This window comes from Crinia signifera, chromosome 2 (genome assembly GCF_055691185.1).
Source record: "Crinia signifera chromosome 2, ASM5569118v1, whole genome shotgun sequence".
In the NCBI taxonomy this organism is placed as follows: domain Eukaryota; kingdom Metazoa; phylum Chordata; class Amphibia; order Anura; family Myobatrachidae; genus Crinia; species Crinia signifera.
In genome coordinates, this window is record NC_139218.1 from 23,973,264 (window position 1) to 23,996,018 (window position 22,755).

The following is a 22,755-nucleotide window of genomic DNA, read 5'->3' on the forward strand; positions in this document are numbered from 1 at the left end:
CGATCCTGGGCGGTAAGATCCCGCCCAGACCACATTGAATATGCAAAACATGATAATTGGGCCCCATAATCTATATAGAAATGACATGAATTCTTATAAGACTACACACTTCCAATATACAGTGCACTGGGTAATAAGTTCTCCATCTTAACAATGTGTAATCTTTATTTTCATAGACCAATTAAAGAACGACAGGACAATTTGCAATGCATAGTTAAATCTCAATCGTTTAGTAATAAACATTTAAGGCATGTGAATAGTGAATACGCATTAATTGTTTTCAGCGACAACAACATGAGATTGGTGACAATTAACAAAACTTTACACAACAAAACATGGCCCGGTCTCTCACAAGGGGCAGATGCACTAAGCTTCAAAAGTGATCAAATGAAGAGTGATAAACAGCCAGCCAATCAGCTTCTGCCTGACATTTTTCAAACACAGTCTGTGACATGTCAGGCAGGATCTGATTGGCTGGCTGTTTATCACTCTCTATTTTATCCCTTTTGAAGCTTAGAGAATCTAGCCCAAGATGCTCCTGTAGGCAACAGTAAAGGCAGCCATTTTGTTGGAGCACACAATATATTTGAGAGAAGGCCGCATCCTCGTGAATTATTAGTCTGTCTGTTTTTTTTTTAAACACAGCTTGTGACATGTCAGGCAGGAGCTGATTGGTTAGTGGTTTATCACTCTCCATTTTTTCACTTTTCAACTTACATCTGGCCCCTAATGTTGGAAAGTGGTGTAAGGTACAATGCTGCAAGACTTCATTAGATGTATATGCCAGTAACATTTTGCTAGGTAGTTTTATAACAGCTTATATTCAGACTAATATGGCTTAGTAGGAGTCACATCTGTTATTTCTGATATATTTCTTTATATATTTGTATATATATTACTTCTTTATAAGTCAATTTGTATTTCGGGTTTAGTTGTCCTGCGGTGTGGGCGAGGCTTATCACAGAGGGGGTGTGGTAAGTTGCTGTAAGCTCTACCTTACCAGGATAAGCCCCACCCACTTCTATCCATTAACAATCTGGAGTTCTCAGTAGAGATGGACATCAGAAGCCACCATCAAGTCTTTCGATGTGATGGTAACTGACCATTGCATCAAAAGATTTCCATAGAAAAAAAGATATGAATCATATCATATGAATGATAAATCCACTACCATCGAAATGTAAATATCGACGGTTGGGAAAACATCGCAATGCGATGTCCATCCCTAGATCTCAGCTGGTTGCAAATACAGAGAAACCTGTACACTGTTGTACCTAACCAAAGCCCCCCTGATGTATCAAACCAACGCCCGCCCCCTGATGAACCTAACCAGAGTCCCAGTGAAGTACCTTACAAAAGTCCACCATTTTAGATCGATTGACATAGTATATGTATTCTTCCTTGTGAGAAAATAGATTCACAGTATACAATATGAAGAAATGAATAAACTGCAGCAAAAAGTTGTTCATAAATATAAATATGTAGTAGAATTTTCATTAACAAGCAAACAGACAAATTTAATATACCGTGAATAGGCGTTAGGCTTTCACAATTAATTGCCTGTATATTATATGATTAAAGGGACATGTTTACTGAAATTTTACCTCAGAAATTATGTTAATGTCTATTTTCAAAATGGCGGCTCATATCTTTGAGAATTTGCAGCAACTGACCCTAAATTCCAAATTGTATTATGCATTTGGTTGTTCTTGAAAAATATAGACCTTTCCAAGAACAAATCTTTAGATTCTGAGACCGTCCCTGGATTTTATGGATCGTTGTTAACTATGTTCTCATCAAGTGTACCTGCCTACTCCTACACACAGCGGAGGAAGCCATTTTGTGAACTGTCCAATAAAATCCTGGGATTTCAGCCTGGGAATTTAAATCAGCCTTGACTTGAGTGCAGGATGTCAGATCACTAGGAATCTGTGTACAGTATGGCCAAATTAACAGCCAACATTCTCCTGAATATATGGCTTACAAAATGGCTGCCTCAGCTATATGTGACAGATGTACTTTTGTCTTAACTAAGGTTCCCCGCCCGCTAGCTGGAGCCCAGCTTCTTAGAAACAGATCATCAGCCCCAGTGTTGCCAAAACCGCTGGCCCGAGCACGGATGCTCTGTATCACATACCTGCCCCAGTTTTTAAGCTGAGGCAAAAAAAATAACCCCTTTCCAAAAAAAATACTGCATGTAGGATATTGCAAATAGGGAACAAATCAGTTTCATGGACTCATTCTTTTGGCGACACCAAAATATGCAAATTCTATCTCGTAGTCTGCTGGGCATGTATTGGTGAACTCATCTCTGGCATAGGCATTTTGTAGGTATCTCCAAATTCCAGTCATCTCTGCCGGGATATCAAAGTTCCGGAACTTTTTGCAAACCACCTTTGAAAAGACAAGAAAAACAGGTGATCACTTTTCGCAAAATCAAGGCAGCCATTTTGTGGCCTGATACTAATCAGAGTGTGGTCACATGCTTCAGTGATGTCACTGGTTCCTGTGAAAGTATAATCTGTCACCATTGTTGGCCAAGCCTACAATATGGCTGCTTCGGCTATGCGTGGGTGGCGGGAATACCTTGAGTCAATGTGGCATTCCAATTTTTATACCCCTGGAGGAACATTTTCGAAAAACAAATATACAACTAGTAATTACGTCATTAACACTACATAGCAAATGTCACTATTGGACAAACCCTTATTATGTGGAGTTTCGGTAACAGGTTGCAGTCTGCTAGCGTCAGATCATTCCCGTCCAAAAACGACCTGTTGGAGATGGTGATTTCCTCTGTAGAATAGGCATCGATCTCGTTAGGCAGCGGGGAATTCAAAAAGTCATTGAGCTTTTTTAATGACCTCAGCAAGTTTTTTTCCAGAGCTGTGGGAAAGAAATTTTAATAATAAATAATGTCTGAATTACTCTATAAAAAAAACATAACGTATGCCGTGTGTTTCGATAGATCTATAAAAAAGATAGACAGTCAATAGGTCAACCCCCAAAATGGTGGACAGGGTCAAAAGGAAAACGAGGTCAAAAGGTCAACATGAAAATAGTTGACAAGTTTATTTGTGGTTTTTTTCTGGCGCCATTCTGTAGGGTGAACCATATCTGAGCCAATTTAGTGTATATGTGTGCCCTCACGGGCTTGCTACCCCTGCCACACTTCTGTCAAGGTGCCACGCTCCACAACCGCTCAATCGTAGTCCACGTCGATGATGACAAAGTTGAAAATGTTTAAAAAACATCTGTGTTGACCAATATCGTGTCCGTCTTTTGAACCGGTGAACTTTAAGCACTGTCTATCTTTTATGTTGACCTTTTGACCTTGTTCACCATTGCTTTAGATTTAGCAGCTGTCTACCGCCAGAAACAAACCGAATAACAGCACAAACGTAACATGATTTTATTTTGGATGCAGGTAATGCCAAAGCTAATTCAATTTTGGGGTCTCGGATTAGACCAGACGTGTAAATGAAAAGTGTTTTGTTCATTAGTGTCGCTAGCGAAGGGGAAGGCCACACTACTTCCACTGGTGTCTGAACCACTACATTGCCTAAGGCCTGGTAACAGTGGTGTAAGTTTTTTCCAGTTGCCCGGAGGCAAGATAAAGATTTATGCCCCCAAATGGCTCAATCAGTAAGATGTCTGTCTCTGGGATGCGGTCATTTGGTCTACAGCATTATGGTCGACAGTCATTAGGTCGACACCATTAGGTTGACATGGGAAAAGGTTGACATGGGTCTAGGTCGACACGGGAAAAGGTCGACATGGTTCTAGGTCTAAAGGTCATTGGTCTAACAGGTCGTTAGTTCGACAGGTCATTAGTTCAATATTGTCTAAGTCGACAGTCAAAAAGGTTGACATGGAGTTTTTCACAGTTTTTTGAGCCAACATGTGCCGACAGGCGGTATTTCATGCACTACCATCCACTAGGGCGTGGTGGGAGAATAAAATAGTGTGGCGAGTGTAGCGGGGCACCGTGCCCAATGCATACCGAGCGCAGAGAGCGATGCGAGGGGATGCGGTGCACTTTAAACTGTGTCCAGGTCGACTGTGTTGACATTCAGGTAAAAAAAACAGTGAAAAACACCATGTTGACCTTTTGACTGTCGACCTAGACAATGCCGAACTAATGACCTGTTGAACTAACGACCTTTCAACCTAAAACCATGTCGACCTTTGCCCATGTCGACCTAATGGTGTCGACCTAATGACTGTCAACCATAATGCTGTAGACCAAATGATCCCAACCCCTGTCTCCATTAAGGCAGGTCATGGGTTCTAATACAGGGTGAGACACTTGCAAAAAATTATGTTAGGCGGAGGAGTCAGTCACAGAAGCGATATTTACGGCTTTTAATTAACTGATTCAAACTCGCAGGGGAGGAGAGGTGCCCGCCTTGGGAGCAGGAGCCCGGCGGCAGATGACTCCATTGCCTCTGCCTCTTAATCTGACTCTTGGGTGGATGGGGAACAAGACATACTAAGGGAATGGTCACAGTGAACTGATTAACATGACACAATTCTAAATTATGGCATTAAAAATACTCAAATGCCCCAAAAAAGTATCATAAACAATGACAGGTCGCCATTCCAGGTAGTAAAGCAAAAGGAAAGTCAATATGCTGGGTATGACAGCAGAAACAATGATGCCACTATACAGGTCATAGGTGAAACTCGGGCCAAAATAGAGACTACAGTTCTAGAGGTCGTATCTCAGAAGAACAAAAAGAAGTGATGGGCAACCAAGGTAAAATGGTCTCTATGAGCTATGAACATTTTAATATAATTCAATAGTCCACGTAAGTCCCTCAAACCTTCCACCATAACACACATTGAAGGAATTCCCTTAGAATAGGCCCATATTCCACCGCAATCTCCACTCTTTACAAACCACAGACACAGTCCACTGCCTGCCCCACTGCAAATACCACCGGACAAGTACCACAGGAAAGAGGCAGTGTACTACATGAAAGAGGCAGTGTACCACAAGAAAGAGGCAGTGCATTGCAGTAAGAGGCAATGTATTGCAGGAAAGAGGCAGTGTATTGCAGTAAGAGGCAGTATATTGCTGGAAAGAGGCAGAGTATTGCAGGAAAGAGGCAGCGTGTTGCAGGAAAGAGGCAGCGTATTGCAGGAAAGAGGCAGCGTATTGCAGGAAAGAGGCAGCGTATTGCAGGAAGAAGCAGTGTATTGCAGGAACAAGGCAGTGTATTGCAGGAAGAGGCAGCGTATTGCAAAAAGAGGCAGCATATTGCAAAAAGAGGCAGCGTATTGCAGGAAAGAACCAATATATTGCAGGGGAGGTAGTGTATTGCAGGAAAGAGGCAGCGTATTGCAGGAAAGAAGCAGCGTAGTGCAGAAACAGGCAGAGTATTGCAGGATAGAGGCAGCGTATTGCAGGAAAGAGGCAGCGTATTGCAGGAAAGAGGCAGCGTATTGCAGGAAGAAGCAGTGTATTGCAGGAACAATGCAGTGTATTGCAGTAAGAGACAGTGCATTGCAGTAAGAGGCAGGGTATTGTAGGAAAGAGGCCGTGTATTGCAGTAAGAGGCAGTGTATTGCAGGAAAAAGGCAGTGTATTGCAGTGGGAGGCAGTGCATTGCAGTAAGAGGCAGTGTATTGCAGGAAAGAGGGAGTGTATTGCAATAAGCAGTACAGTAGAATGGGAGGCGAATTGCAGTAAAAGACAACGTATAGCATTAAAGGGATAGTATTGAGCATATTACCAGTACATACTTTCATTTAGATCCATCCTGGGATTTTTTATGAAGGCTGAGAATTTTGCAAACACATCATTTCCTGCCGAGTTGGATTCTGGGTGTTTTGGTGCAAGCTTAGGATGCCTTCAACATATAAAACAAAGCAGTGAGAATCCTAAACAATGGTGGTCTCATCCCAAATAAAACAAATTGGTCTGGAATTCTTTGTAGGCGGAGCCATGAGCTGCCTAAATCCTTAAGCTAGGTACACATATATACAATCGTCGGGCCGTTCTTCCAATCTGGGGGCAAACGGCCGTTCGATTGTATAGGTGTGTACGCTGTCCCAATTGCTGCTGTGCGATCGATAAACGGCCAAAAACGCTCTTGGCCGTCCAGGGTCGGTCGGTCGAAGGTTCTTTAGCTGGGTACACATATGTACAATTTCATTTTTCTTGCGACCGTTCGATCGACCGAATACACGTTCGGCCGTCCAAAACATACGACCGTTCTGCGCGTACACATATGTACAATTTTACTTGCGACGTCCGATGTACTCCCGTCCAAACAATCGCAAGAAGAAGTATATGAGAGACCCTGTAACCCTTTGCCTGCTGTTTTAACTAATGTGTGTTTAATGCCTCACTGCCCAACACTTTAGAGGCATCACTTTAAGACATTAATCAATGTTGAAGTTTTAATAGTGTGTTATGGTGCCCTGCAAAGAGCTTCCAGCACACTCTATTAAAACTTCAACATTGATTAATGTCTTAAAGTGATGCCTCTAAAGTGTTGGGCAGTGAGGCATTAAACACACATTAGTTAAAACAGCAGGCAAAGGGTTACAGGGTCTCTCATAATGCAGCATACCACCGTGCTTTGTCAAACTGTCAAGCGCATATCGATCACACATGCGTACACACTTCACTTTTGTTCCGATATGGAGCCGTCCTGTCGGATGAAATATTAAGCAGCAAAGAACCTTCGAGCGACCGACCGTGGACGGCCAAGAGCGTTTTTGGCCGTTTATCGATCGCACAGCAGCAATTGGGACAGCGTACACACCTATACAATCGAACGGCCGTTTGCCCCCAGATTGGAAGAACGGCCCGACGATTGTATATATGTGTACCTAGCTTTTGCTGCTTAATATTTCATCCGACAGGACGGCTCCATATCGGAACAAAAGTGAAGTGTGTACGCATGTTCGATCGATATGCTTGACAGTTTGACAAAGCACGGTGGTATGCTGCATTATGAGAGACCCTGTAACCCTTTGCCTGCTGTTTTAACTAATGTGTGTTTAATGCCTCACTGCCCAACACTTTAGAGGCATCACTTTAAGACATTAATCAATGTTGAAGTTTTAATAGAGTGGGCTGGAAGCTCTTTGCAGGGCACCATAACACACTATTAAAACTTCAACATTGATTAATGTCTTAAAGTGATGCCTCTAAAGTGTTGGGCAGTGAGGCATTAAACACACATTAGTTAAAACAGCAGGCAAAGGGTTACAGGGTCTCTCATATACTTCTTCTTGCGATTGTTTGGACGGGAGTACATCGGACGTCGCAAGTAAAATTGTACATATGTGTACGCGCAGAACGGTCGTATGTTTTGGACGGTCGAACGTGTATTCGGTCGAACGAACGGTCGCAAGAAAAATGAAATTGTACATATGTGTACCCAGCTTTAGTCTCAAGGGCACTGTGATGCGGGACAGGCTGGGAACCACTGTTTAATATGCACATTATTTATTTATTAACAGTTTCTTAAATAGCGCAGCATATTCAGTTGCGCTTTACATATCTGTTATGTATGTAGTGACCATATATTGGTCATAAAGTGCACTCTTATCCCAATTGTTCAACCCAACCCATGCTAAAGTTCCAACTGTTAACTAGGTAGACAACACAGTAAATGGATCAAGAGAAATGTTATCTGGGACTGTCGTCCCCCCCCCCCCGCCGATGGGAACATCCAGCGTTTTCATGGGGACGGCCATGGGACGTTGGACGTCCCCTTGGCCCTGCGCCACCACCGCCCCAACATTCCAACTTCCAGAGTGCCTCAAGGACAATGCAGCTTCTCACAGGCGTGTGAGGAAGACTACACCCAATCACACACACGTACCTTGGCACTGTTAGTTTATCTTCCAGGAATTCCTCTATTTTATTGACGTCGGTTTTCACCTCTCCATCAAACGTCATAAACGGTGGGTTAGTTCCTGGTGCGAGGTTCTGTAGGTCTGCCGGTTTCCTGTGCGGAGGGGACAGTAGAACACCACCAGATTTACTACACGACAGTCTTATATACTCCTCGTGCATTCATCAGACTTTATAACCAACTGCCAGAAGGACCAGTGATTAGGGCACGTTCTATCACCTCCTTTATCTATCATTTATCAGATGAGAATACCAGTTGCAATTGTAGTCCACGCGGATGTTAAATCAAACAAAAGTTGGAAAAAAACCTGTTGACCGTTTGAACCTGTCCATCTTAGACACAGTCAATCGTTTGATCATGTCGAATATATATCCCATAATAAGGGTCACACAAAGGTGCAAGACTCTATGGTTTAATTGCAAAATAAACTGCACCTGCCAATGTTTGCACTGAGGGCAACGGTACACGGAACAGGCAAACAGGCAGGAACAGGGAGCCTTGTGTCACACATTTCCCAGGAACAAAGGAACCTTCAGGGCGTCTCAGAATACAGTGATTTTCTAAAGGAGGAAACCGTCGCGCTCAGAATTGAGAAACATTTATACTTGCCTACTTTTGAAAACTAGTTTCAGGGAGATTATAGTTGGCAATAGAATTTTGCGCAGCGCCCCATTGAGGTAGCGTGCAGTGCTCCACCCAAAGGGTGTGGCTAGTTCCATAAATGGAGAGATTGTGAAAAGAGATTGTGAACGTGGCACCTAGAAGCGTGGGTGTGTACTGCTACATCTGAGAGGAATCTTTTAAAATTACTTCTATCCAAATGTAGATGAGCCCCAAAGCAGTTAGTAAGAGATACTGTACTTGGTAAAGTGCTGGGAAATGGTGCTGATGATTCAATGTAAATGTATCTATCTCTCATTCCTTTTTTCCCCAAAAATGTAACCGTGTAATGTGGGCTAGGTGACATGAGGGAGATTGCTAGACTAATGAGGGAGAGAGGGAGATTGCTGCTATGTCAGGGAGTCTCCTGCAAAATGCAGGAGGGGAGGTAACTATGATGTAACAGTGTAATGTGGGCTAGGTGACATGAGGGAGATTGCTAGACTAATGAGGGAGATTGCTGCTATTTCAGGGAGACTCCTGCAGAATGCAGGAGGGTACGCATATATGACTAAAATACAATAATAACAATCACAGAGGGTACTGAAGTCACGTTTTGAATTGACATTTCACACCAGCGACCCCACTGCGGCTACTCTCATGGATTATCTGGTAGGCTAAAGAATTTGGGGGAGACCTCCCACACTCCTTTGGAGCACATATATGCCACAACGTGGGTACAGTCCTGACAAAAATGTTATCAAGCCACAGCTCCCCAAAATATACCCAGCAGGGCTGGATTAAGGTGGGGGCACAGAGGGTCAGTACCCCTGGGTCTCTCCAGGGGCCCCCTGTGGTTAGTATGTATTTTCTTTTTGTTTTTTAGCTAAAGGTTTTGTGCATGGGAGTGGGGCAGTTCTGCATCTTCACCAATCTGCCAATGTGACAATGATTAATGGTGCTGAGCATCGGGAGCCAAGGCACACTGACTGCATAAGTGTGCAGTGCATTACTGGGAGTTGACTAAGTCCCATGAGACTTTGCACAAGAGGTCAGAGGCCAAGAGGCTTGTGCTGAGCTCTGCTTGGTGGAGCTCATCATATGCTTCTCAGGCCCATGGAGGACAGTAGCAGCGGACTCATCATGGGAGGGTTTTTAATTAGAGGCAGCACTGAGCCTGTCAGGGCTCCTACAGAGTAAGGTACAGAGGGACAAACACAGGCTTTTCATGTGGTATTATATATATGTTTGTGTTTATATTAATCCCCCCCCCCCCCTGCAGTTACCCATTGACCAAGTTTATACTGCCTTTACTCTGTGTTTTGACAGTGTAATATTCTCCCATGCAGTTTGCGGCCAGTAATGACAAGTGGGAGAAGGCCCTCCTGTCTAAAGTGCCCCGGGCCCCCCGAAGGCTTAATCTGGCCCTGACACCCAGAGACCGGGGGGTTTCATGATGCAATTGCCCCACCCACTTTTTTGACACATACTGCGTCCTCAAATCCCACCCTATTTTCCTATCTTGCCCATGAATCTCCAGGAAGAAACATTACTAGACAAGTTTGCACATTCCCCTTTCACTACATTCTTTTGATGGCTCAAGTCAGAATGGGGTGGTCTCTTGGACATAAAACCACGAAGGTCCACAACCTCTGTAAGCCTATAGGACTTTGGCGCGTATTTATTAAGACTTCTCCAGAAAGGTGTTCTATCACTGCCCGTCACAGCCCTTTGCACACGAGGGGGGACATTTACTAAGCAAAACACGGTAGGAATTGGCGTATTCATATTCAGTCATATTCGGACACATATTCGTATTTTTCAAATTAAATAATGTGGTGGTACGTTAGTGTTTTGTCTTTTTACGGCCGATCCTACCAGTAGTGTTCGTATTCCTGTAGTTATACGAATAAATCTGCCATCGAAAGAATATGACTTGTAATTTACATTTACTCCCATGTTAATTTGAAAATTACTAACATTTCGTATTTATAAATACATACGAATACTAGGTGTAAACAAGTACAAATCGTAACAAAATATCCACTGAAAAATACTGATTTCCAGGTGTTTTTCACGTTTAATATTTTCACATGTGAAATGACTCAGATATTAGCCCACAGCTACTCCCATGAACACATGTGTGCCTTACACTTCTCTGCTTGTTACAAACAGAGATTGGTACTCATTTATACACTGAGAAGTTTTCACTGTGGGCTGTGGGATACCTGATGTCCTGATATATGCATTAAAGCAGAAACATCAGCAGCAGCTTGTGCAGGTTCCTCGGAGGCTGGGTATCCCTCGTTAAATCCTCCCCCACCTGACTCCTCTCACTATCAGATGCAGACATTGCACACACAAGAACAAACAACACACTGAAACATAAAAGACAAACAAACAAAGAACACCCCTTTACCTCTCTCACACACAAACACATATAACCTTCACTCACAAATAAAGACAATACAAAATTAAATGACAACAAAAACCACAAGAAAACTTTCAAACAAATAAACCACTCAACAATCACTAGATAACTCAGCAAACTCCAACCTCTCCTGCACTCTCCACACCACGCCTTTCTAACCCACAAGGAGCTAGGGAGCGTGTGTTTTTTTTTTATATAGCTGGGAGAACACTCCCAAGTTTATACTTTTAGCCAACCACAAAGTTACTTACTGTTATGCAAAATTTATGTGCGTATTCTTCAAAATACGTACATATATATCACACACATACAAGGCAAAAAAACAGCAAAAATACGTACGTATAAATCACACACATACAAGGCATAAAAACAGCAAAAATACGTACGTATAAATCACACACATTCAAGGCATAAACACAGCAAAAATACGTACGTATAAATCACACACATACAAGGCATAAAAACAGCAAAAATACGTACGGAAACCAATATACGAATACGCAAAATATGACCAAATACGCCATCAACAATATGAATTGTAAAAATATGACAGGTTAGTAAATTTTTGGGGAAAAATATACGACTTCCAAATACAAATACACTACCGATGCCATTCGTATTCTGTAGTATCCAAAATACGAATATGACTGAGATGTAGTCATATTCTTAGTAAATTTTGCCCAAGATGTCCTTATTCTGATTGAATGGCTCCGAATGCGGACGGACAGCCGATGGTTGGTTTTTACGCATGTGCGGAGGCGTATCTGCGCATGTGCGAATGCCGCACACGTCCGAACACTGTGTGAATACCGTACAGAAAACGATCGGTTGGAACAATCCGAACAGGGGGTGGAGAGGGGCGTGAAGGGCTGTTTGGGCTCATTACCATATGCGTACACCCCGCGTTTCATGGGCGTTCCCATGAAAACGCTGGACGTACGTATGGTAATGCGGTTGTGACGCACGTGTAGGGGGCGGACATATGACATTGCCGGATGCCAGCTGCCCGCCCATATCCCTGCTCTTGCAGGGAGAAATGCCCGAGTGGTCTGGAGCACTCGGTGCTGTCTGACCGCTCGGTCCAGCATTCGATGGTGAGGGAAGTTACCACAGATGGAGGAGGTGTTCGCATGAAACATCCACTCGCGGTCCGTTCGGTCGGCATCTTACCGCATACGGACGGTGTGAGCGATCCGTATGGAAGGCGGGGCTAAGAACACACAGTTCCTGTCCGAAAATACCCATCCGTCCGATTCAACTAGAATAAGGGCCATTATGACAACCTGAATGAACTTACCTCTTCAAATCCACGGTGGTAACATTAAATATGACGCCCTTCAGCCAGAGGATCATGAACAGCCGCTGAGAGAATGGACAGTTGCCGATACTTTCACCATCGCTCCCGGCCTGGAAAAAAAAGACGAGGTCGCAAAGGTTTAGTGCAAATGTCTGCGACAATCCGAATCATGCTAAAGATGGTATTTACGTTCCTTTGAGGTAAAGGTGCAGCCAAGTTCCCTGCCCCACCTGCAGCGCACATGGTTTTGCCCATTGTGAGAAAAAATTTGTACCGCGATCAAATCTGAATAAGGGCCATTGCCTCTCCCCTATGCACTGGTGTGTGCTTTGCATCTCTGCCATTATCAGTGCTGCCAATGTGTGGGGCAATATAAGAATGGTCAGTGGCTCTGAGCGTTCCAACACCTTTTGGACAGCTGCAATGCAGAGGTAGCATGGTTAATATAAGGAGATGATGAAAAGAGGGGGGTGAAGTAGGAATGGCCATCGGGGAAGCCACCATCAATGGTTGCCATCAATGGCGATACTGAAACCAGCCATCGATGGTCATAAACTATGTAACGGGTGACCATCGATAGTTTTTGCTATTGATGGTCATCCATTTTCTTTGAGTGACTGACCAGTAGGCCAAGCAGAACGTGGGGGCAAGGCTCCAGGGTTGTTCAGGGCCGGAGCTATGTTCCTTGTTCCGCACACTGAAAGAAGAAAAAAAACCATCGGTTCTGCTGTGCCATCGATGGAGGTAAACCAATCTGGTTCTCCCTTATCGATAGCATCCCCGGCCCCTCCAACAGACCAAATCTTGGGTAATCAGTAAAGGTCCCCATACACAGGTGGGCATGGGTCATATGGTTGACTCAATTAAGGTCAACACCTGACAGGGTTGGAAGGTCGACACCAGCAAAGGACGACATGCGTTTTCATGTTTTTTTGTCCCGAATCTCGACCGACATGGAGACCGTATGTGTATCGCGTCCCCTCGTATGCTGCGCTCTGCACACTATTTCCTATAAAAAGGACTCCTGGGGAGCTGAGGGGGGCAGGAGATATGAAAACTCCCATTCAAATAAATGGGCAGCCCCTGGCACTCACCTATGGCCACAAGGGATCGGCAGTGCCCAATTACACAGGAAATAAACAAGTAAGCAAGTCAGGAAGCAGCTGAGGACAATATAGGACAAGTACAGGGGACATAACCATAGCCGCATCAGCAGACGACATTTATAAAGTATCAGTGTGGCAGAAAAGAAGGTTCATAGGCCCCCACACACTAGGCCAGTGACGGCAAACCTTGACACTCCAGCTGTTGTTGAACTACACATCCCAGCATGCCCTGCATCAGTTTTATCATGGCCAAATAGTAAAAGTGATGCAGGGCATGCTGGGATGTGTGGTTCAAAAACAGCTGGAGTGTCAAGGTTAGCCATCATTGCACTAGGCGGAGGTATCACATCCTTACCCCGGCAACTCCGCGGTGGCTGGGTCACATACAATGTATTGTACGCGATCTCAGCCAAGGCTGCCAGATCCAACAGATCCTGTCACCTCTGTCTCCGATCCGATGCGCAAGGGGGCCGTGCATCGACCCGGAATCAAAACACATACAATATGACACTTTTTTACAAGATTTCTAGTCCGATCCGGGATTTTGCTTCTTTTTGTAGGTGTGTCAAGCCCAGGCTCTGTGCCGCAGCAGATATGAGAGCATTGGAATGTTAATATAATAATATAATATAGTATCCCGGCTCAGCCGACTCCTACGTGCCCCTTTGAATGTACGAGTTTTAAGTGTCAGCAGTTACGTCAGCAAGCAGCCAATCCGAGGCCCCGAAATTCCCCAGCGGACGAGGGTGGCGACGTGAGGAGGTGCAGGGAGAAAATATATAATCCCTACTTATAAGGCAGAGTTCATCAGAGCCCTACTCACCAATGGGTTAATCAGCCACTATGGGGCAGAGATTAGACCCCCTGCGGGGCTGTGGTAAATAGATTTAATCTGACAAGCGCCGAAACAGATTCTATTGGTTCTTGATCTGATTTCCAGCGTTAGGTCTGAGGGGAAAAAAAATATTTGCTGCTGTTCATAATCTTTACTTAATAACCTGGTGGGAAGCCAGCCATTCTCTGTAGATACAAAACCTCTATATCCTTTTTAATTTCTTAAGAGGAATTACGTCCACAAAAGGGGTCTTTGTTCCCAAACGCCGCAGCGGAGGGAAATGGATTATACGGGGGCATTTTAATCGCATTTTTTTGTAAACGCTGTGGAATTTTTTTTCATTCTAACTAAAAACCGATGTCTACGAAAGAATAAAAAAAGGTTCTGGCTCTATCTATCAGGTGTGATAGGACAGACCCTCTAAACCAGGCCTGTCCAAACTATGGCCCTCCAGCTGTTGTGAAACTACAAGTCCCATCAGGCCTTGCCACAGTTTTGCTATTATGGAATGCTAAAACAATGGCAAGGCATGCTGGGATGTGTAGGTTCACAACAGCTGGAGGGCCACAGTTTGGACATGCCTGCTCTAAACCCTGTACGTGTAATGTGTGAGGGTGTGTATACTGTAGTAACGTCGAACGTGGTTTATCAGTCATTAACTAGCCAATCAGGTAGGCCTAGACCTAACGGACAGCAAATCACTATGTAAATAGGCCAAAATGGCCGCATCTGATTACATCTATCGGTCATGAATTACGTCTACTGAAAAATGTAGACAGAGAATGGTCACGATTTGACTTATGTTGTCCATCAAAGTGGGAATGGTCGACACACAAACAATGGTCGAGGTTTCTGAGAGGAGGGGGTGTCAGTTACCATTTTAAACCCCATATGTCCCCAATGAGTGTACCGCTTTGCTTACCATGTGGCGGGCATGTTGCCTTGCTTGGCTGCCGCTGTTACTATATCAACCAGATCCCCATATTCCCAGCAGGGCAGTAGAGAGACCGATAGGGCCTGGGTAAGAGGCAGCATGGCCAACTCTAGAGGTGAATGTGAGGAATACTATGCGTTGCACTTAGCTCGCCGGGGCCCCTGCCAGACCCTTCCAACAGGCCCAGGTAATCAGCACCCGCACCCCGGCCCACCAACACCTCAGCAACTCTGCTTCCCAAAATGTTGAAGGCCATCGTGGCCAAAGCATGTTTAGGCTATTAGGACAAGCCATAAAGGCTTACAATTTTGATTAATGATTAATTTAGCCATCTAAGGTGCCCACGGGCCGCACAATGACCTTCGACGGTCTTGCATTATAGAAGCCTCCGAGGTCCTTATATTTTTGTAGCTATAGGCTGTGTGCTTAGCAGTTTAGAAGCTGAAGATGTAAGTGGCCCCCTCCCCAACCAGCCCAGAAATAACGCGCTAGATCACCCCAGCACTATTGATGTTGGTGCGATGTGGTTCTGAAGAATTTTTGGGAGTCATGCCAAGCAAGAGTTTCTCATTTTTGATGGAGGACACAAAAAGAAAAACCCCAGAAGATGTGAGGGCCACTGAGACAAAGGCCTTCTGCAGACTATTAGAGGACTCCTGTAATTTTGTGGCTCCCATACCGCGCTGGATGAGGTACGAGGCTGCGGGGTACAGGACGCCAGAGCTATTTCTGGGGATAATTGGAAGGAATGGCTGTCTTTGAACAGCGGCGTTGGGGTCAGTAGATTTTCCCCTCTGTCACTTCCACTATAAACTATGAGAGAAATATGTATTCATGATAAATGACAGAGAACCGGGGCTTTCATCACTGCAGTAATTACAGAGAAGGGCTGGGACTCGCTCTTATAAGTCAGCTTTCTTTCAATTACAGGTTAATAAACCCAAATGCAATCTGCACTCAAAGCCAACTGAATGATCCCCCCCCCACAAGAGGTTTTTTCTTAACCCTTTAAAGGCTGGGGGGTGGGATGTACTAAGCTAAAAATGCTTTTTCTAATTTATGAATATCTATCCGTGGCGTCACCACACAGCAGGGTATCCCCAGAAGCCTACGGGCTTCTTATCGCCACCCGCCATCTCTGCCGCAAACCCACCGCCTCCGCCAACCCCCCTCTCCCCCTCCCTCTGACTTACCTTCCTGCAGGTCCTCCTGGACCTGGAAGGTAAATCCCTCCTCCCCCTAGCAACGCAGCCGGACGTCCTTCCGGCTGCAGCGGGGAGGAGGAGGCGCCGGGGACAGCCTGCTTAGCTGTCCCGGCGTGAGGGGAGGAGGAGACGCCCAGGGAGGTGACGGAGACCCCCTGCACACCACATTACAGGTATCGCGGGGGCCTCTGTCACCGCAGAGCGATGCTAGCCACATATGTTAATACATATGCGCTAGCTTTGTGGCGGCCGGGCGGCGGTGTTTATTAATACATCCCGCCCTGGTAGAAATATCTTTTTTAACCCATTAGCTGTTGGAATCAGTCTTTCTCCATCATGCCATACTTTTTAATTTTCCCCGAGTTAAGTACATGATGGCATAGCTGAAATGGGATTTTGGAGGCCTCCCTACAGTCAGGGCAGTAGAGAGTTTGGCCAAGCCTGGGGACTTTTAGGGGGCGTGCCCTAATCGCAGGAGCCGTGGCCATGCACCCTTAGAATACAATACAGTACTGTAAGCACCTCCCTGGCAACAGTAGCATACGCTGGGTTGAGAAGAGCTGCTGCTGTTGCTAGGTAAGAGGGACCACACTGGGCCCCTTCATCAGGCCTGGGCCCGGGTAATCAGTACTCTCTCTTGGCACCACTGCCTACAGCGTCCCATCATTACACCGGCACCAGTGTTCCCACGTTATGGGCCTGATTCACAAGCAAACAGTTTGTAGAAAATCAGCTACGCCACAGAATCTATCATGATGGATCCCGTCATACCAGAAGTCCTTCTAATAACCATGATGCCAGCACTATGGGGGTCATTCTGGTCTGCTCGCTAAGCAGCGTTAGTTCGCCTTGTAATGCCGCCAGCCCCCCGCCGTACAGCGAATGTACCTGCCACACTGCAAATGGATGTTTTGCATAAACATAGCGCGAGGGCCTGAAATCATTCGATAGTCAACGACCATTGAATGATTTCTACAGTGCTCACAAATATCTACTATCAGTCTCTACTGACTTAGGGCCAGGTGCACTAAGCTTCAAAAGTGATAAAATGGAGAGTGATAAACAAGCAGCCAATCAGCTCCTGCCTGACATTTTTCAAACACAGCCTGTGACATGTCAGGTAGGAGCTGATTGGCTGGCTGTTTATCACTCTCCATTTTATCACTTTTGAAGCTTAGTGCATCTGGCCCTCAGACTTGCAGCGTCCTGCTCCGAGAACTAGGCGGGCAGCTGAGCCCATGGGGACACCCAGCGTTTCTGAGGGTATGCCAAGGAAGTCTCCTAAGCAGCCCGCACAGAAGCCTTGCACATGCGCATAAGCCAATATGTACAGGGCTTCACCATCGGTCCTCCGTGCGAATGCAATGGGGACTTTCCCTACTCAGAATGAGGGCTTATGTCCCCTCATATTTGGCAGAGTCTAAATGATAGCAATACCAGTGTTCTCCATGTGCCAGAGACCACCGCACACACCCACACACAAACACACTCACCCACACACACACAGTGGCTATATGGATCTTGGTAAAAGATTGTGAGCCAAATTCTCTAAGCTTCAAAAGTGATAAAATGGAGAGTGATAAACAGCCAGCCAATCAGCTCCTACCTGCCATGTCACAGGCTGGGTTTGAATAATGTCAGGCAGGAGCTGATTGGCTGGTTGTTTATCACTCTCCATTTTATCACTTTTGAAGCTTAGAGAATCTGGCCCTGAACTTTGTATGTAGACCAGTACAATACATTTCCACCTCCTGCATCCCAGTCACTGATGGCCTGTATCATACACGTATATAGCCCATATGTAGGGGATCAGCTCCATCTGCTAGCCTGCTGGCCAAACCCCGTCTGCTGTATTCCCTGATATATCAGCGCTAATCTCCACCTGACACTAACTGGATTCAGGAGATCAGGGAGCTTATCCATCGTTCTTATTAACACCTTCATTTCCAGGGAATTCAAAATGCCACCAAGCCAATCACATCTCTTGTTGTTACCTCAGCTAAGAAAAATGTATTTATTATTTATTTATTTACAGTTTCCTATACAGCACAGGAAATTAATACCCCTTTCACATTGCAGCTGTAACACGGCATATTGCCGTTTTTTTAGTGCTTTAAAACGTTTCCAGCAGCAATGTGAAAGCTACATTGTTAATTTACCGGTTACAGAAAACCGGCATTTTGACACGTGTTAAAAGGAGGATCCTACACGGTTCGGAGCCGTTTCACCTGCAGTGTGAACAGCTCTGAAACGGTATTTGCTATAAATGATAACTACACTTGATCCCCACCCACAAGCAGGAAAAAAACATTTAAAATGACATTGTATGGCTTTCTATGGGTGAAACGGGTTGAATCTGAAAGGTACAAAACGGTATTTAAACTGCAATATACCTTTACATCATACAATATGAAAGGGGTTTAACTGGCTTTTGACCAGTTTTAAGACACGTTTAGAAAAACGGGTTGAAAGCAGGTTTTTGCAATGTGAAAAGGGTATCAGTTGCGCTTTACAATAGGAAACAACAGTGATAAAACAAACTGGGTAGTAACAAACCAACATAGAGGTAGGAGGGCCCTGCTCGCAAGCTTACAGTCTATAGGCACCTACCATAGGGATTACTGATCCCTATGTTAACCTCTCTTCCCCGATCACATCCGAATGGAAGATAAAGCCCAAATCCTTGAGTAAAATCATCCTCTTGACACCTGCATTTATACCAGTAATCTGTGCAGGTCACCCATGGGAAATGCCTTTAAGCTGCAGGCAGATAGGTAGAAAGCCATAGATGTGCCAGTGTGCTCGGCACTTTGGTGTGATTGGTAGGTACTCCCTTAAGTGAGAGTACCAACTTTCTAAATAAAGGCTGCACCCTTAAAAAGTGTTGCATACCCACATGACGAGGGATGCATTCTTATTAATTGGAGAAGGAAGCTTGGTGACATAGGGGCCCATTTACTATTTCATATTCGCGGCTAATTCCCCGAAAACATCCTCGGACCGTAGCAGGAACCCTGCTGCGATCCCCCCTGCTACGCCCGCCCGCGGCTGTATCTCCCATAGTTTTCTATGGGGGATGCAATGCTGCTCGATGTATCAACATCGGGTCCCGGGGCTAATGCCATTCTGAGATGACGGTAGCCCATTGTAGCTCGGACAATGCTGCCAGCCTGGGGTCAGTGCTAACTGCGCATGTGCAGACACTCTATTCAATGTTCTGGGGGAATCCTGGCTGTCACAGGACGGCGAGGATTCCCCCCAAACAGCGAGGCTCGCGGCTAATGCAGGGAGCCCGCTGCATCTAACCTCGAGTCTCGCTACTTCTGCGGCATCAAACGCAGATTCCCCCTCGCTCCAAAAGCGGAGCGAGGGGGAATCAGAATATGCGTGGGGGGGGGTCAGCTAAATACTGACCAGGCGAGCGGTCACCGCTCGCCCCGCCATTGGATACACCCCAATGCTGTAACGCCACCAGTATTGGGGTCTACTTTCTAAACTAGACAGCAACCTTATAATCAGTACTTACCTACATTATTATCAGAAACAGCCCCTTCTTCAGGCTACCAGGATTCTTATTAGGCCTGGCACGCAATGAAGATGTGGGCATGCTCGCAGCCTGAGCCGGGGCTTATTAGAGACAATGAGCATGCACAGACCCTCACCACCGACAGAGAGCTGCTGAATTCAGACCTGGGCGTGCAGGTCTGAATTGGCCTTAAGCAAGTGGAGCAAATACATTTATGTTGTTTCTGTGCAGGGTAAATACTGGCTGCTTTTCAATGTCGCCCACAGATGTGAGACCGTTTTATTTTTACACTGCAATTTAGATTTCAGTTTGCACGCACCCCACCAAAATCTAACTCTCTCTGCACCTGTTACATCTGCCCCACCTGCAGGGCAGCATGGTTTTGCCCATTTGCACGCTTTTATCCTGAATCAGGCCCTTGGTCAGAACTTCGTCATCATCTGACTGCTGTGCATGCTAGCCCTGATCAATATCTGCTGGATCGCAATGGGATGCTGGTTGGTGGGATTAGGCACATGCAGGCACACATGATGTAATTAGCCACGTGATATTCTCAGCTGCCTCTATGTGCCTGGCACAGATCCAGGTGTCTACATTGGCTGCAGCAGACTTGTGCATATTGGAAAATAGTAAACACTGCAGCCGAACCCTCACCATCTACTGCCGAGTCCTAGCCCTCCCCTAACCTAGCCATCTCCCTAGCCTAATCCTAGCTCTACCCCTAGCTTAATGCCTAACCCTAACCATCTACTGCCTAGCCCTAACCCTAGCCTAGTGCCTAACCCTAAACCTCATCATCTACTGCCTAGCCCTAGCCCTCCCCTATCCTAATGCCTCACCCTAACCCTCACCATCTACTGCCTAGCCCTCCCCTAGCCTAGTGCCTAACCCTCACCATCTACTGCCGAGCCCTAGCCCTCCCCTAGCCTAGTGTCTAACCCTAACCATCTACTGCCTAGCCCTAACCCTCCCCTAGCCTAATCCGAGCCCTCCCCTAGCCTAATCCTAGCCCTCCCCCTAGCCTACTGTCTAACCCTAACCCACCCCTAACCTAGCCCTAACCCTAACCATCTACTGCCTAGCCCTCCCCCTAGCCTAATCCTAGCCCTCCCCCTAGCCTACTGTCTAACCCTAACCCACCCCTAACCTAGCCCTAACCCTAACCATCTACTGCCGAGCCCTAGCCCTCCCCTAGCCTAGTGCCTAACCCTCACCATCTACTGCCGAGCCATAGCCCTCCCCTAGCCTAATCCTAGCCCTCCCCTAGCCTAACCCTAACCCACCCCTAACCTAGCCCTAACCATCTACTGCCGAGCCCTAGCCCTCCCCTAGCCTAGTGCCTAACCCTCACCATCTACTGCCTAATCCCAGCCTAATCCTAGCCTAGTGTCTAATCCTCACCATCTACTGCCTAGCCCTCCACCTAGCCTAATCCTAGCTCTACCCATAGCCTAATGTCTAATCCTAACCCTCACCATCTACTGCCTAACCCTAGCCTAGTGCCTAACCCTCACAATCACTACTCTACTGCCTAGCCCTAACAATCCCCCTAGCCTAGTGCCTAACCCTCACCATCTACTGCCTAGCCCTAGCCTAATACTAACCCTAAAACTCACCATCTACCGCCTAGCCCTCCCCCTAGCCTAATCCTAACCCTCACCATCTACTGCCTAGCCCTAGCCCTCCCCCTAGCCTAGTGCCTAACCCTCACCATCTACTGCCTAGCCCTAGCCCTCCCCTAGCCTAATCCTAACCCTCACCATCTACTGCCTAGCCCTAGCCCTCCCCCTAGCCTAATCCTAGCCCTCCCCCTAGCCTACTGTCTAACCCTAACCCACCCCTAACCTAGCCCTAACCCTAACCATCTACTGCCGAGCCCTAGCCCTCCCCTAGTGCCTAACCCTCACCATCTACTGCCGAGCCCTAGCCCTCCCCTAGCCTAATCCTAGCCCTCCCCTAGCCTACTGTCTAACCCTAACCCACCCCTAACCTAGCCCTAACCATCTACTGCCGAGCCCTAGCCCTCCCCTAGCCTAGTGCCTAACCCTCACCATCTACTGCCTAATCCCAGCCTAATCCTAGCCCTCCCCATAGCCTAGTGCCTAATCCTCACCATCTACTGCCTAGCCCTCCACCTAGCCTAATCCTAGCTCTACCCATAGCCTAATGTCTAATCCTAACCCTCACCATCTACTGCCTAACCCTAGCCTAGTGCCTAACCCTCACAATCACTACTCTACTGCCTTAACCCTCCCCCTAGCCTAGTGCCTAACCCTCACCATCTACTGCCTAGCCCTAGCCCTCCCCTAACCTAATCCTAACCCTAAAACTCACCATCTACTGCCTAGCCCTAGCCCTCCCCCTAGCCTAGTGCCTAACCCTGACCCTCACTATCTACTGCCTAGCCCTTACCCTCCCCTAGCCTAATGCCTACCCCTCACCATCTACTGCCTAGCCCTAGCCCTCCCCCTAGCCTAGTGCCTCACCCTCACCATCTGCTGCCTAACCCTAACCCTCACCATCTACTGCCTAGCCCTAACCATCTACTGCCTAGACCTAGCCCTCCCCTAGCCTAATCCTAACCCTAAAACTCACCATCTACTGCCTAGCCCTCCCCCTAGCCTAGTGCCTAACCCTCACCATCTACTGCCTAGCCCTAACCCTCCCCTAGCCTAATGCCTAACCCTCACCATCTACTGCCTAGCCCTAACCCTCCCCTAGCCTAATGCCTTACCCTCACCATCTACTGCCTAACCCTCCCCTAGCTTAGTGCCTAACCCTAACCCTCACCATCTACTGCCTAACCCTAACCCTCACCATCTACTGCCTAGACCTAGCCCTCCCCCTAGCCTAATCCTAACCATCTACTGCCTAGCCCTAGGCCTCCCCTAGCCTAATGCCTTACCCTCACCATCTACTGCCTAACCCTCCCCTAGCTTAGTGC

General features: G+C 46.4%; 1 protein-coding gene across 1 annotated transcript in view; it reads right to left on the reverse strand.

Moving 5' to 3' along the window:
- Positions 1-209: 209 nt before the first annotated feature.
- The window catches only part of CLIC6 (CLIC family member 6), a 29,167-nt gene continuing 6,621 nt past the window's right edge, over positions 210-22,755 (reverse strand). Inside the window, exons 2-6 of the mRNA XM_083171758.1 lie at positions 12,206-12,315; positions 7,845-7,970; positions 5,749-5,855; positions 2,705-2,886; positions 210-2,394 (exon numbers count right to left, since the gene is read on the reverse strand). Coding sequence (XP_083027884.1) covers positions 2,230-2,394; positions 2,705-2,886; positions 5,749-5,855; positions 7,845-7,970; positions 12,206-12,315 — 690 coding nt within the window. The 3' untranslated portion in view covers positions 210-2,229. The remainder of the gene's footprint in view (positions 2,395-2,704; positions 2,887-5,748; positions 5,856-7,844; positions 7,971-12,205; positions 12,316-22,755) is intronic.